Here is a 12,964-nt window from a genome sequence, read left to right as displayed (position 1 = left end):
CTCAAATCATTTGTGTGTCTTCTTTTTCTGCTCTGACTCTAAAATGTAGATGTCTGATTGTATACGTTTTTCTAGTATCGTTCTTCTAAAGCAGTATGCAGGATAAGCCACCTCCTGGCTTCTATTTGCTCTTCCGCTCTTTGTATATTCAAGGATTGCATTAGTTCACATACTACAGAACGGCACAGCGAGCTCATGGCTGATTGACCGTTTCGCACATTAAGACCTTCCTTTCAAGTCTCTGCTTCCCTCAGCTTTTTGGGAAACGCTTTGTTCCCAGATGTGGAGTACCCATCCTCCGTCGATTTCTGCCGGCAGTTGCCTGGAACAGCCCCCTTTTCCCTGGGGTCCTGCTCTGCCCCCCTGGCCTTCAGCAGGAGCAGAGCCAGCTCTCCATGTCCGAGGGCTCTGATCATCGGGTTGTGCAGGCAGGGCCGCTGAGTAGGCTTGGCCAGTCCCTGCCTGCGCTTACCCACACCCAGCTGCCCGGCCCTGGGAGCATCGGCTGGTGGTCATTCTGCTTGTTCTGAAAGAAAATTGTGTGATTGCTTTTAGCTGTAGTTGGGAGATTGAATGACATACAGAAGAAATAAATCACTGCATGATAACGAAGAGGCATGTAAGATTTGAGACAAAGAGGAAAATACCTTTTCCACCACCCATCGTGCTCTTTTTAAAGTCACTTATGTTTAATGTGCATAACTGTAAGTAAATGCATACATATCACCCCTGAACTCCTGTGGAGGATCCCCTCACTCCAGTAGATCCCTGGAAATACACTGGGAGGACACAGGATTTACCCTCCTGTTGCTTAACTAAGGATCAGATTATCAACAGAGGGCAACTCCCATGTAGGCGTTAACTAAGCAGCCAGATTGCTACACAAGTTGATCTTACTGGGTGCTCTGCAACTGTAAAAACCTGTCCAGATGTGTTATGCTGACCATTTGGAAATTGTGGCTCTTTTTTGGCTCCGCAAACGGCAGCTTGGCTCTTTCAATACCTGGTTTTGCTCCCAGGAGCCGAGCACTCAATTCTGTCCCTGGGCCGCTTTAAAAGCGGGTGGCTGAGGATGCAGAGACAGGAGGTGTCCCGGCAGGGTCCCTGGGAGGCTTAGCCGGGGCCAGCACGGGTGTTTGAACTTGCTCTGTGGCACGGCCGAGTCAGGGGCAGAGGCCTTGGCATCGCCCGCCCTCACGTAACCGGCCTCTCGGCTTCGCCTGCCCCTCGGTGAGGACCTTGTGGCGGAGCTGCAGCTTCCCTGTTCCCGGCTGGAGCGCGTGTAACTCTGCACGAGTTACCAGTATCAGGAGAGAGCTGTTTGCAGCCCGCGAGTAGCACACAGTGGCTTTGGGTGTTGTTGAAAATAGCCAGAGTGAAGATCACAGGTCACACTGTACCATCTTCCCAGAGGTAACAAGCTGGTGAGAGACAGGCTGAGAATGCAGCACGTGTTTCCCATTCCAGGACATCTCGTCACTCTTTTCAGGGACTGCGTGCCTACACCCATACAGGGCACGCCTGTATGCACGTGCCCGCACGCACGTGAGCGCAGGGCCTCGGGGGAAGGAGCTGGGTTGTCCCCTTGCTGCTGCGGATCCCCGGGGGGATCCCTCCGGAGCGGTGGCAGCCTGAGTCAGGCTGTGGGCATGGGCCGCCAGGCACCGGCGCTGTCAGCCGTGGAGGTGATGTGCAGCCAGGAGCTGGTGAGCCAGGGTGCTGATGAGGGTGTCTGGAGAGCGAAGAGGCAGCAGTGCCGGTTGGTGGAGAAAGGAAAATGCAGAGGGTGTAGGAAGGAGAAAGGGATGGCCTGAGGAATGAGGAGGAGGAGCAGGAGGTTTAGGGGCAGGAAGGCTCAGGGTGCAGTAGCAGGATGAGGGAGCTGGCAGGCAGCGCAGGAGCGAAGAGCGTTGTCAGTGAAGCTTGGATGAGTTTGGTTTTGAAGCTCTGTAACTGTGTAAGTGCCGCACCTAGCCCGAGTTGCTTGACTCGGTGCTCGGCTCCTGTGGTGAGACTGCACCTGGGCCTGGAGCAGGCATGGTTTGTAAGAGGCAGCCGTGTAGAGCCCAGCATTGCTTCTTTCATCACCAGTTCTCAGCCACATGCGTGTACCCCCCAGCCCACTTCCAGGTTTCACCTCCATGCCGGACCTCCAGAGGGAACGTGGAAGGAGGGCGGCTGTGCACACCCGTGGCCAGAAGCCCACGTGGCCCCGCGCCGCTGCCCGGACTGGGCAGGGCCGTACGACCCCTCGGCGGTGAACAGCAGCAGTGCCGGCTGCAGGGGTGCTCTGGGATAAGAGCTCTGCTCCCAGGCGCTAGGGAACATCTTCCTGCCCGCCAAGACCTTTCCCCTGGGCTGTGCTCCTGTTTTCGGGACACACAACCCAGGGCTGCTCCCGGTGATGTCAGCAGGGCCTTTCATCATTGGTTGGGAAGAGCTTTTGCCAAAAAAAAAAAGGAAAGGAGAAGAAATATTCCAGGTGGGAGGGTGGTATTCTGGCTTGTGAAGAAGGCCTGGCTTTAAACCTGTTATTAAAACTGGAAACAGCAAATTTTCACTATGAGTAGGTAAACTCTTGTACCTCGAAATGACTAAACACACAAGACTGGAAGTGACACCTTTATGCTAATCTTTGTATTTCCTCCAGCTGCTGCGCAGTGCACAGGGCTCATGTCAGCTGGTGGGGCTCCTTTCAAAGCTATCTTCCTTTTTAAACTCCGGAATTAACTTCTAATGTAGTTCGATACGGAGTAGACTGCCTTCTGCGGCATTACCATGGGGTGAACACGTCCCACAGCCGGACCTGTGTGTGTGTAAGAGCCAGGACAGTAGTTCTGTAGTAAGATTGCTTTGAAGGTGATGCAGTGAGGACTTGGGCTGCAGCCCCGAAGGCAGCTGTGCGCTGAGGCTCGGCGGAGGAAGCTCCGACTGATGTCACGTCACAGCGTGTCCTTTGGCTCCCAGGTTTTTTCACCCCCTTTTCTTTTTCCTTGTAGTGGCTGCAGCAAAGGCTCCATTATTTGGCAGCGTGGCATTGCTTTTGTCTATAAATGGAAGCAGTTGGCCCGTCTCCCAGTATAACACAAGATAGTCCTGTGCATCAGTTATGCAATCTGTAGCTTGATGACTTCATCAGAAGTAGGGGGAGGGCCAGGGGGTGGCAGGAAAAAGCCTTTACCGTCAGCTCTGCTGGAGACAGCTCGTGTCTGTGTCCCCCCCAGGCAAAGAAAGCGGGAGCTCACCCTCAGGGCCGGGTGAAAGGGCTGGGTGCAAGAGCAGCTGGGGGATCCTTGGCGGGTGCGGATCCCTGACCCCGGCTCGGGGAAGCCCCAGCGCCTGCCGCAGCCCTCGCCCTCACCGTGCCACAGGGACGACGCTCGACCGGGTTGGAAAGTGCAGCGTGAGGCGGGACTGGGGAAGAAGTGGGAAGAGAAAGAACCTAAATACCGGAGAGCTGCCTCTCAGCAGAGAGCCCTTCAGGGACTATCTGTGCAAAACAGAGGTGTGGACAAACTGTATTTTCTTGTTACTTCCTCAGAAGGGTCCTTGAAAACCTGACCTTCACGCAGAAAGGCTGATCCTAATTTCCCAAGCTACACTCCAGCATTGATTTTAACCCTTTCATTGACAGGGTTGGGGTGGGTGTCGTAAGATTACTTTTCTATACGTTCCCAATCACACAGTCATTGCCCTAACTCAAACCGTCAATGGAGCAGATGAATCTAAACCTCACCCTGGCATGATTTTTGCACAAGGGATGCTAAAGTGATATAGGTCCTTTCCACCAGCTTAGTGGTTTTGAATGAGTACCCATCTCTCTAAAACAATTAAAGAGGCTCTAATGAGCAAATGCTAAGGCCGTTACTCCGGCTTATTTGGGGCAGCAGAGGTGAAGAGCGCCGGTACCACCACACGCCGGCATGCGCGAGCGGCTTTCCCAATAGTTGATGAAAGGTGGTCCTGCCCTGCGGAGCAACTCTTCCACCTTTTTTTGTCTTAGGGGAAGCCAGCCTGAGCTCACTGCAGCGTTACTGGTCTCTGCGGGTGCAGAGCTGGGTGCGGGAGCGATGGCAGGCTGCCCGCCGGCCTGGAGCCAGCCCCGCGGCGAGGGGTGCGGGCTCCGGGGCTGCGGGTCGCCCACGCAGGCTGAGCACAGGCCGGGAGCGGGGCCCAGGGCACAGGCCCTGCTGCGGGCTCCCCCGCAGTGCGGCTCGGTCGCCCCTTGCTCTGTCGCAGGGGCAGCTCACGCAGGGGGCAGAGCCCGGGGTTGCCGGGAGGCTCAGCGGCACCCACCCGCGGCGGGGCAGGTTTTAAGGCGTTATTAAGCCCTGGGTACCGCTGCAGCCCCCCCGTGAAGGCTCCCCGCCGTCGCACGGCCGCCCCGCTGCTGCCGGCGGGGGGGTCCCGCCGCTCCCGGCCCCCCCCCGACCCGCAGCGGGGAGCGGCCGCGCCGGCCGCGGGCGGGCAGCGGCACCTGCCGGCGGGCGGTGGCATCGGCGGCCGCGGCTCCCCGGGCCCGGCGGCAGCAGCGGGGGCCGGGGGGGGGGGACCCGGGGCTCGCCAAAACGCCGGCCCCCCGCCGGGGGAGCGGCCGGGGGCTCGCCGCGGGGCGGGAGGGCTGCCTGGCCCCCTGGCAGCCCGGGGCAGGGCCGGCGGAGCGGGGTGTGTGTGTGTGTGTGTGCGTGTGTGTGAGATTTCCCCCCCGGCCTTCTATCGCTTCGTTTTCTCAGCGCTAAAAGGCAGCAAATTGGATTAGAAACATGAAGAGAAAGCAGGGTGGGTTTAGGAGAAGGTGTCCGTGGCATCACGTGCCCTGCATCCTTTCAGCTACACGCTTTTGGTCTATTGCTGCGGGATGGAAACCTTAAATAAACGCATTATGTGGTTAAACCCTGAGGTTCTGGTGCAATATAGGGGGAATTAATGCTGCCGGCTCCTGCTATTCGTCGTGTCCGCCTAAAGGCTTGGCTCCTCGCTCCAGAGGACTCTGTGAAACTGCCATTGTGGAGAAGGGGAAATAGAGAGAAAAATCTATTTCTCGTCTCCATGACGAGGGAGGAAAAGTTTGGAAAAACGTGCCTCGGAAGTTACATATCCTGAATGAAAATAAACCTAGTACACAACTTCATTATTTTATTATTAATGAATTGTAAAGCGCTCTTGCTTTATCTGAGGGGGCTTTGAACTCCAGGAGAGACGAGGAACCTGCCACCTGCTCCCCGCGGGGAACAGCCCCTGGCTTGGTCACAAGCCACAAGCATCTTTCCAAGGACTCGTACTTTCTTCAAGTGCCAGTCTTCACCCATAGACTCAACGCTTCTTGTTAATGAGCCGTAATTTCCCTTGCCCGTGGAGCACCCTGAGTAATGAGGCCTTCTCTCTCTCTTCGCACAGGAGCAGCATCAAGTGGGATTGTCTCGGACCACGGGGCCTATGCAGCCTTCCGTCCCACCGGGCTCCAGCAGCGTGGTCACAGGCACGAGCTCTGGGGGTCCCTTCCTAGGAAACCAACCTCAAGCGGCCATCATGAAGCAGATGCTGATCGAGCAGAGAGCCCAGCTCCACGTGATAGAGCAGCAGAAACAACAGTTTTTAAGAGAGCAACGGCAGCAGCAGCAGCAGCAGCAGCAGATCCTAGCAGAGCAGGTACAGTACCCATTTGTCCTGGGCACTGCAGCGCACGCTGGTATGAGAGCATGAGTGCTAGGGACAGTGCAACACCAGCCCTTCCTTCTACATTGGGTAGTTCTCTCTCTGTGGCTCCTATTGTGATATTTCAGCTATGGTTACCAAAGAAGATGCATCTGCGTCAGTCTTACCGCTAGCTTGGCAAATATTATCCATGTTCCCAGCGGTGGGCTTGACAGTCACATGGGATTTTGCACACTGGAAAAGTTAGCTTTTGACCTGGTATCTCATGGTGCATTTACGCTGGCAGAAGCAGACTCTGATACAGTTACAGTTGCTGGGGCTCTCCCCTACCTCTGACTGTGGCCTTGAGCTGGTAAAAGCTATGTACAGCCGTGCAGTGATCTGGAACAAAGAATTGCCGTGCGTTAACAGTAACCTAGAAAAGAAAAAAAGTTAGTGTTTACCCAGATCGATTCCTTAATCTGGTTTATCACATACCAGCATGAGCAATTATGTCAGCACAAGGGAGAGGCAGCATCAAGGGGGGAACCAGAGGCTGAAGTGGGAGAACAGTGAAACTCCCTCTCGCAGTGGCAGTGTGGAGCTGCTGCACTGGAGCCTCTCACCTGGCTTCTGGAGCTCTTGCGCTTTGCAATACAGATGTTAAATCATCCAGTCTGAATGGCGATGTCTTATGCGTGTTTAACTTAGCTGTAGTTTAAAAGCAACCCAGGAAAACGTCAGTGGAAAGTCACACTGTTTGGTTCCTATAAGCTCATACCCAAGTTTAAACTTGAGATCCCCTAACGTTACCTAGATGATGTTCTGATAGGTCAGTAGCTGCTTTAAGCTTGGCTTCACCTCTCGTGTTGGGGAAACACAGTTTAAGACCTGGGGTCTGCTTTAATTTGCGTTAGGACTTGCACATGTTGTGTAACCGCAGAAATACTGATAGCCTTCCCCTCTTCTCATGGTCCTCCTGAGAAACAGAAAAATTCACCCCCAGTGAACAGGAAGGATGCTCCTAGAAATATTCAGGATAAAGATGTATGAATTGGTTTAGGGGTGAACATGTGCAGAAGAGTGAGGATGGAGTAATGTCCCCCCATCACGGATTAGGCTAATTTAAATACATAAACCCAAGAGCCAGGCTTGGCTGCTGAAAGCAAGCCTAAAAGTGTTGAAAAACCACAAGGCTGAGGCTGTCATATGTGCTGGCATAGATGAAAAGTGAGGAAGTCGCAGTCCTCAGGCTCGTAGCTTTTGGCTGTTTTGTGCCTAACAAAGTTCCCTTTATCTTTTTGATAGTTTGTAACGCGTATTTATGAACACAGGGATTAATAGTTGCTTCTTTCCCATCTTGGCCATTCTCTTACCTTCATTACACGTCCTTCGTTTTGGACACAGTGTTTGTACAGATGCAGATGAAGCACCAAGGCATGTCCGTTCAGTGAGTGCTTAGTCAAGTATACCCTAGGCTTTGAAAGCTCTGGTAAACACACTCTCTGTTTTTATAATCAGCCCTTGATTCTGTTTTAGATGTAAGAATATTCATAGAAAATAACCACAGAGGAGCAGAGTGGGCTGGATCAAGGGAGGGAGGCATTTTGCAATCACCTGCTCCCCAAATATCATTCACTGAAGGACAAGAGGAAACGTGCCTTAGTAGCCATTTCTGGTTTGGCTCGGGAATGGTCCTAGACCATGGTGCTCAGGTCCAGATGCAATACTCCCTGCAGCTGAGTGTTTTGAGTGCAGAGGTGGAGGAAAGTCTCGTACCAAACCTCTAGACCTTGGCAGGGCTGGGGGAAGGAAAGGGTGTGCGGCTACAGTTGCCCTTAGACCTAGGTGAGCAAAGTTATTTCATATCCCTCCCTCTCCTTTCAGCCTGAAGACAGTTAAGTTCGCACTGTAGAGGTCGAGATGAAGTGATTGTAAGTAAGGAGAAATGATGTTAGCCTCAGCGCTTATTCCTTTTGGAACCAAAAGGAGTCCGTGTGCTGAGTAGCCCAAGTGCTCTCAGGAGGACTCTTCAAACGACTCTGCTTGTCTCTCCAGAACAGCTTGCTAGATAAGAAACGCTGCAGTTCTGCTGCAGTACTTTTGCCACCAGCCCCTTTCTCAGCTCACTGATTAATTAATCATCTTTTTCTCTTCTGCTTTCTTTCCCTCATTCATTTTCAGCAGTTGCAGCAGCAGTCACATTTGCCTCGGCAGCATCTGCAGCAACAGCGGAGCCCATATCCAGTGCAACAGGTCAACCAGTTCCAAGGTAAAAGGCAAATTCTTTTTCCTATATTGGAGTCAATGTATGTCCCTGTAGTGGGCACGTGAAAGTTCACACGTTTCGTGAAGACCAGGGTTTAAGCAGTGTGCCAGAAGAAGAAGACAGGCTGTTGCACACTTGCACATGTTGTATATTTTACCAAAGGGGAATGCCCAGGTTTGTGTATTTAGTTAAGTTTCTAATTTCTTTTCTGCTTCCCTCAGCAAAAGCTGCATTTTTTATTTGGCGTTTGTTTTGCCTCTTTGACGTCTGGATTCTATAGATTTATATTGTTTGCCTCCACTCTCATTATGCTTTATTTTTCCAGCTAGTGTCTCTCAGTGTATCTAGGTTTTACCCCTCTTCATTCCCCACTTTATCTAATTTGATGAGCAGAGAAGTTCAAAGAGGTCATCCTTATCTGGAGAAGTGACTGACAAATGTCAGGTGTGGGAAACACAGTGAAATAGCTGAGATGTAAATGGAGATTTTTTTTAATGACCTCAAAAAAGCAAGTATTATTTCGACATGCTCGCAGATAACTGAAGACTATAAGTACAATAATTTTGGCTTAGGAAAATAAGTTAATTCTGAGCTTTTTAGGTGCAAAGCATCAGCTGAATGTCTTCACTAACCACAGATTCTAAATAGACATGGAACGAACATGCACTTGCGCTGTGTATTTGTGATAGTGTCATGTAACAGAAAACAAGGGAGGCAAGCATATTGCACTTCTCGTACCCAGGAAGTGAACAGGCAGCCAGATCTTCTGCTGGTATATATCAGGGTGGCTCCTTCTAATCGCCTTCTCATTTTTCTCCTTGGCAGCATAAATTCTGTATGAAATGATTTTTTTCCCCCAATAATTCATTTGCAAAATCAAAATGTATGTGTGTGCACTGCCATACATTGAGATGCATGTGTAAAATCTTTCTGCGTTAATGCTTCTTTGAAACCTTGCCTTCATATGTATTATTTAAAAGAAATGGAGAAGAGAGTTTAGGCTAATCTGATAGAGCAAGGAATTAATTTTCATAAATGAGCTACTTTAAGTATAAATATTTCACCATTTTTCCTATTTAGTCACAAGAATGTAATCCAGTGCAGTAGGTTATGTGTAAATGAGACCAGAAGGTGGCCCAAAATCTTAAAATCTGTTGCATCTCTCTTTTAACTACTCCTTGTCTGATCTCCTGTCTCTTATGCCAAGCAGGGTAGTTAACGAAAGTAGTACGCAAACCACTTGCTGGTACTGACTCCTTTGGAGGTTTTCAACTGCTATTTTCAATTAAAAAATAGCTAAAGATACATTAAGTAAGTTTTTAACGTTATCTGTATCTTAAGCACTTGCTGGAGTCATTGTAAAAAGAGACTGCTTCTAATCATGGGAGGAGGAGGAGGTGATCTAAATTAAGAAAAATCAAGGGGACCCCAGTGCCAATCATTAAGAAAACGGTTTGATAGCGTGGATAAAGTAAAAGCTGCTACTATATTTGCCCTGTTCAAGTGAGATCCAGATGGTCTCTCTTCGTGCTACAAAATGTTTCATTTATCTATACATTGGAGCTAAAAGCATCCTCCAGAAGCTTATCCTGCTGCAGCAAAAAGGAGATGTAGCCATCCTCTGCATTATGTGCAAAACTATAGAAGTGACACTTCCTTTATTCATACCTATTTCTTACGGAAAGCAAGCCAACGTAAATAACGGGGCCCAGTATTCTCTATTTTCCACGGATGCTCAGGTATGTTGTCTGCCCCTGAGGGCCAACAGATAGGTGCTGATTTAGGAACATCCAGATTTTGTTGTTCAGTTCATGACTCTTAAAGCAACCATTTTATATTTACGTCTTGCATTCAATAATGTTTGAGCTGGGAGTAATTGTGTGCCTCATACTCTTGGAGCTTCACTTGCAGAGCCTTGCATTTAGTTCGGTACGGTAGTGACTCAAAACCACAATGAACCCATGGCATAATCAGAGCTCCGGTAATTGTTTTTAAATAAAGATAGTAAATACAGAAGCATATTGGCTTCCCAGAAATCAATAGCTCCCCCCACCCCTGGAAGGAAGACAAAAGCATGGTTCAGTTATCTGCCACCGTGTGGAATTTAACAAGGTTAGGATTTTCTGGTTTCCCATCACTGGCCTAAGGTGGAGTAAAACGTGCTTATAATATCGATTCACTAATACACTCTCCCTGCTTTAAATGTCCACAAAAAACAATTTTTCTTCCTTCCATAGACTTAATCAGTAACAATGATATAGAAAATCCATTCATTTATGCCTCCTGAGCTATTAAAAAATTGATTGGCCTTCTGAGCCTGACATTTCCATTTTCAAGGCTTACTTTTGAAAGACAATGGAGATATTTAAAAGAGAGCTTCAAATGGTAAACTGAAGTTCAGCTGCTTTGCTGCCGTTGAAGATGACCAGTGGAAGCTTCCTCGTTCACTTGCTAGAAGCTGAATTAGGCTTATCTGAAGAAAAGTGCTACGGAATCACAGTGCGAATGCAACTTTGAAGTCCTAGGGATGAATATTTTTCATGGAGGAGGGTGCACGTTATTGCTGGTCTCAGGGAAAAATACACAGGAAAAGAAACACATTTACTTTTGAAAGGGGACTTTGACTCCCAGGTCACTTCTTGAAAATGTAGTCTCTGGTCGTAGCGAAGCAAGAGAAAGGCAGGCCGATTGTAGCCCTGCAGCTCCTGTGCTGTCTAGCTTGGGCACCTGAGTAGGTTATCATCAGGGAGGCAACCACGGCTGTAATCACGCATGACGCATGCAATCGTGTTGCCTCGATTCTTCAAGAATCTGAAGCCAGGAATCCCTTTGGGTGCACATCCCAAAGTTGTCATAATTGAGTAATTACTTAGTGAGTAAATTATTGGCCTTTTAAGCTTGCCAGCCTCATTTTAGGCCTTAAGAGAAATCAGGCTGCTCATCTGCATTGATGGTATTCTCTGCTGAGCAGTGTCCCGCTTCACCAATTGAATACGTAACACGGTCAGCGAGTCCTGTTTAGGGTAGCGCTTGAGCTGCGTTGACTCTCACCTTCAAGGAGAGGGGACCTGGCAGCTCAGGACAGAGGCTGGAGCCAGAGTGAGGTGGGGAACACATAATCTCTGAAATGCAACTAACGTTAGGCAGCAAGCACATCTCCCAAGGGCGGATAACCTTCTAGCTCTCTGCTAGCCTTCCCGTGAAACCATAATTTCTTCACTCAGAAAGCACAGAAATCTGAAATCCTACTGTGATGCAGAAAGCTCCTACAGATTCTCTCTTATGCAAAGACTCGTTCATTAAGATTTACAGCGTTGTGTTTTTTTCTTACCTTCCTTCCTTTTTGGTGTAGGTTCTCCCCAGGATATAGCAGCTGTGAGAAACCAAGCAGCACTCCAGAGCATGAGGACATCGCGAATGATGGCCCAGAACGCGAGCATGATGGCAATGGGTCCCTCCCAGAACCCGAGCACGCTGCCCACGACCGCAGGCCAGTCGGACATGGGCATGGCTCCTTACAGCAACGCCTCTTCCAGCCAGCCGGGAATGTACAGTATGAGCACAGGGATGAGCCAAATGTTGCAGCACCCAAACCAAAGCGGCATGAACATGGCACATAACGCAGGCCAGGGAACGAGGCAGCCTGCCTCTGGACAAGCGGTGGGAATGGTTGGCAGTTTTGGTCAGAACATGCTGGTAAACTCTGCTCTTCCCCAGCATCAGCAGCAGATGAAAGGACCTGTGGGCCAGGTCTTACCCAGGCCACAAGCACCACGTCTTCAAAACCTGATGGGGACTGTCCCTCAAGGAACACAAAACTGGCAGCAGCGAGGCTTACAAGGTATACCTGGAAGGACTAGCGGTGAAATGGGGCCCTTCAATAATGGCACAACGTACCCGATGCAGTCTGGGCAGCCACGGCTGTCCAAGCAACATTTCCCACAGGGGCTTAATCAGACAGTTGTGGACACGAGTGGAACAGTGAGAGCCCTGAACCCAGCGATGGGGAGACAGCTGCTGCAACCACTACCCGGGCAACAAGGAGCCGGCCAGGCCAGGCCGATGGTAATGCCTGCAATAAGCCAAGGGGTCCCCACGATGTCTGGCTTTAGTCAGCCCCCGACGCAGCAAATGCCAGGTGGTAACTTTGCTCCGAGCAGCCAAGGCCAGGCCTACGAGAGGAATCCCACTCAGGACATATCTTACAACTACAGTAACGAAGGAGCAGGGGGGTCATTCTCCACTTTAGCAGAGGGCGCAGACCTTGTGGACTCCATCATTAAGAGCGGACCAGGGGATGAGTGGATACAGGAACTTGACGAGTTGTTTGGAAACCCCCAGTGAATGGGCTTGTATAGTCTGGGGCTTTGGTTGTTGCGTTTGAAAAAAGAAAAGAGAGAGTTGGATGTTCTCCCCATCCGTGGATTGTCGGTTTTTTGTTTGAATTGGTTTGGTTTGGGGTTATTTTGTTTTCTTTTGTTTTTAATCGTGCAAACTGAGCTGATCTGTAGCCAACTTTGGAAGATTCAGGGGACGATGAAAATATCGGCATCCCAAGACTTCCACCAAGCAATCTCCGTTGCTTGGCAGCACCCGCTCTGTGTGTATGTGGGGGGCAGGATGGGGAAACTGGAAAAGCCAGGTGATGCCTTTGGTTGGGAAAATTTGGTCTTTCCCCACTGAAACGAGGCTTCATTGCACAGTGGTATGGGGTGGTCCCGCTATCTCCCACCTCATGTAACTGTAAACACTGCAACTTTCAGGGGAGCAGATGAAGACAGCTGGGAGCAAAGCCTAAAGACGTCCGCGGGCGATTGCACAGGCCCTGGTCAGAAGCGGGCTTAACCCTGGGGGTAAGCAGGTCTCAGTGAGCCACGGCCAGGCCCACGGGGCCGGCTCTGGGCTGTCACAAGGGAACGTGCGGCACACACGTGACAAACCTAAACAGTCACAGGGAGGTCACCATTTTCACTGCGCGAGTGATTAAAATCCAATAAAAGTGTAGGAGACCATAAATTCGGCAGTGCGGTGAGGACAGTTTGATTACGGGACTGGCTGCTG

At 50.4% G+C, this 12,964-nt stretch overlaps 1 protein-coding gene across 1 annotated transcript in view; it reads left to right on the top strand.

Annotated features, from left to right (window-relative positions):
• The window catches only part of MAML3 (mastermind like transcriptional coactivator 3), a 252,041-nt gene extending 239,794 nt beyond the window's left edge, over positions 1–12,247 (top strand). Inside the window, exons 3-5 of the mRNA XM_075708946.1 lie at positions 5,398–5,649; positions 7,819–7,906; positions 11,256–12,247. Coding sequence (XP_075565061.1) covers positions 5,398–5,649; positions 7,819–7,906; positions 11,256–12,247 — 1,332 coding nt within the window. The remainder of the gene's footprint in view (positions 1–5,397; positions 5,650–7,818; positions 7,907–11,255) is intronic.
• The last annotated feature ends 717 nt before the right edge of the window (positions 12,248–12,964 follow it).

The sequence above is a fragment of the Pelecanus crispus genome, chromosome 4 (assembly GCF_030463565.1).
Source record: "Pelecanus crispus isolate bPelCri1 chromosome 4, bPelCri1.pri, whole genome shotgun sequence".
Taxonomy (NCBI): Eukaryota; Metazoa; Chordata; class Aves; order Pelecaniformes; family Pelecanidae; genus Pelecanus; species Pelecanus crispus.
This window is presented reverse-complemented; position numbering and strand designations above follow the sequence as displayed.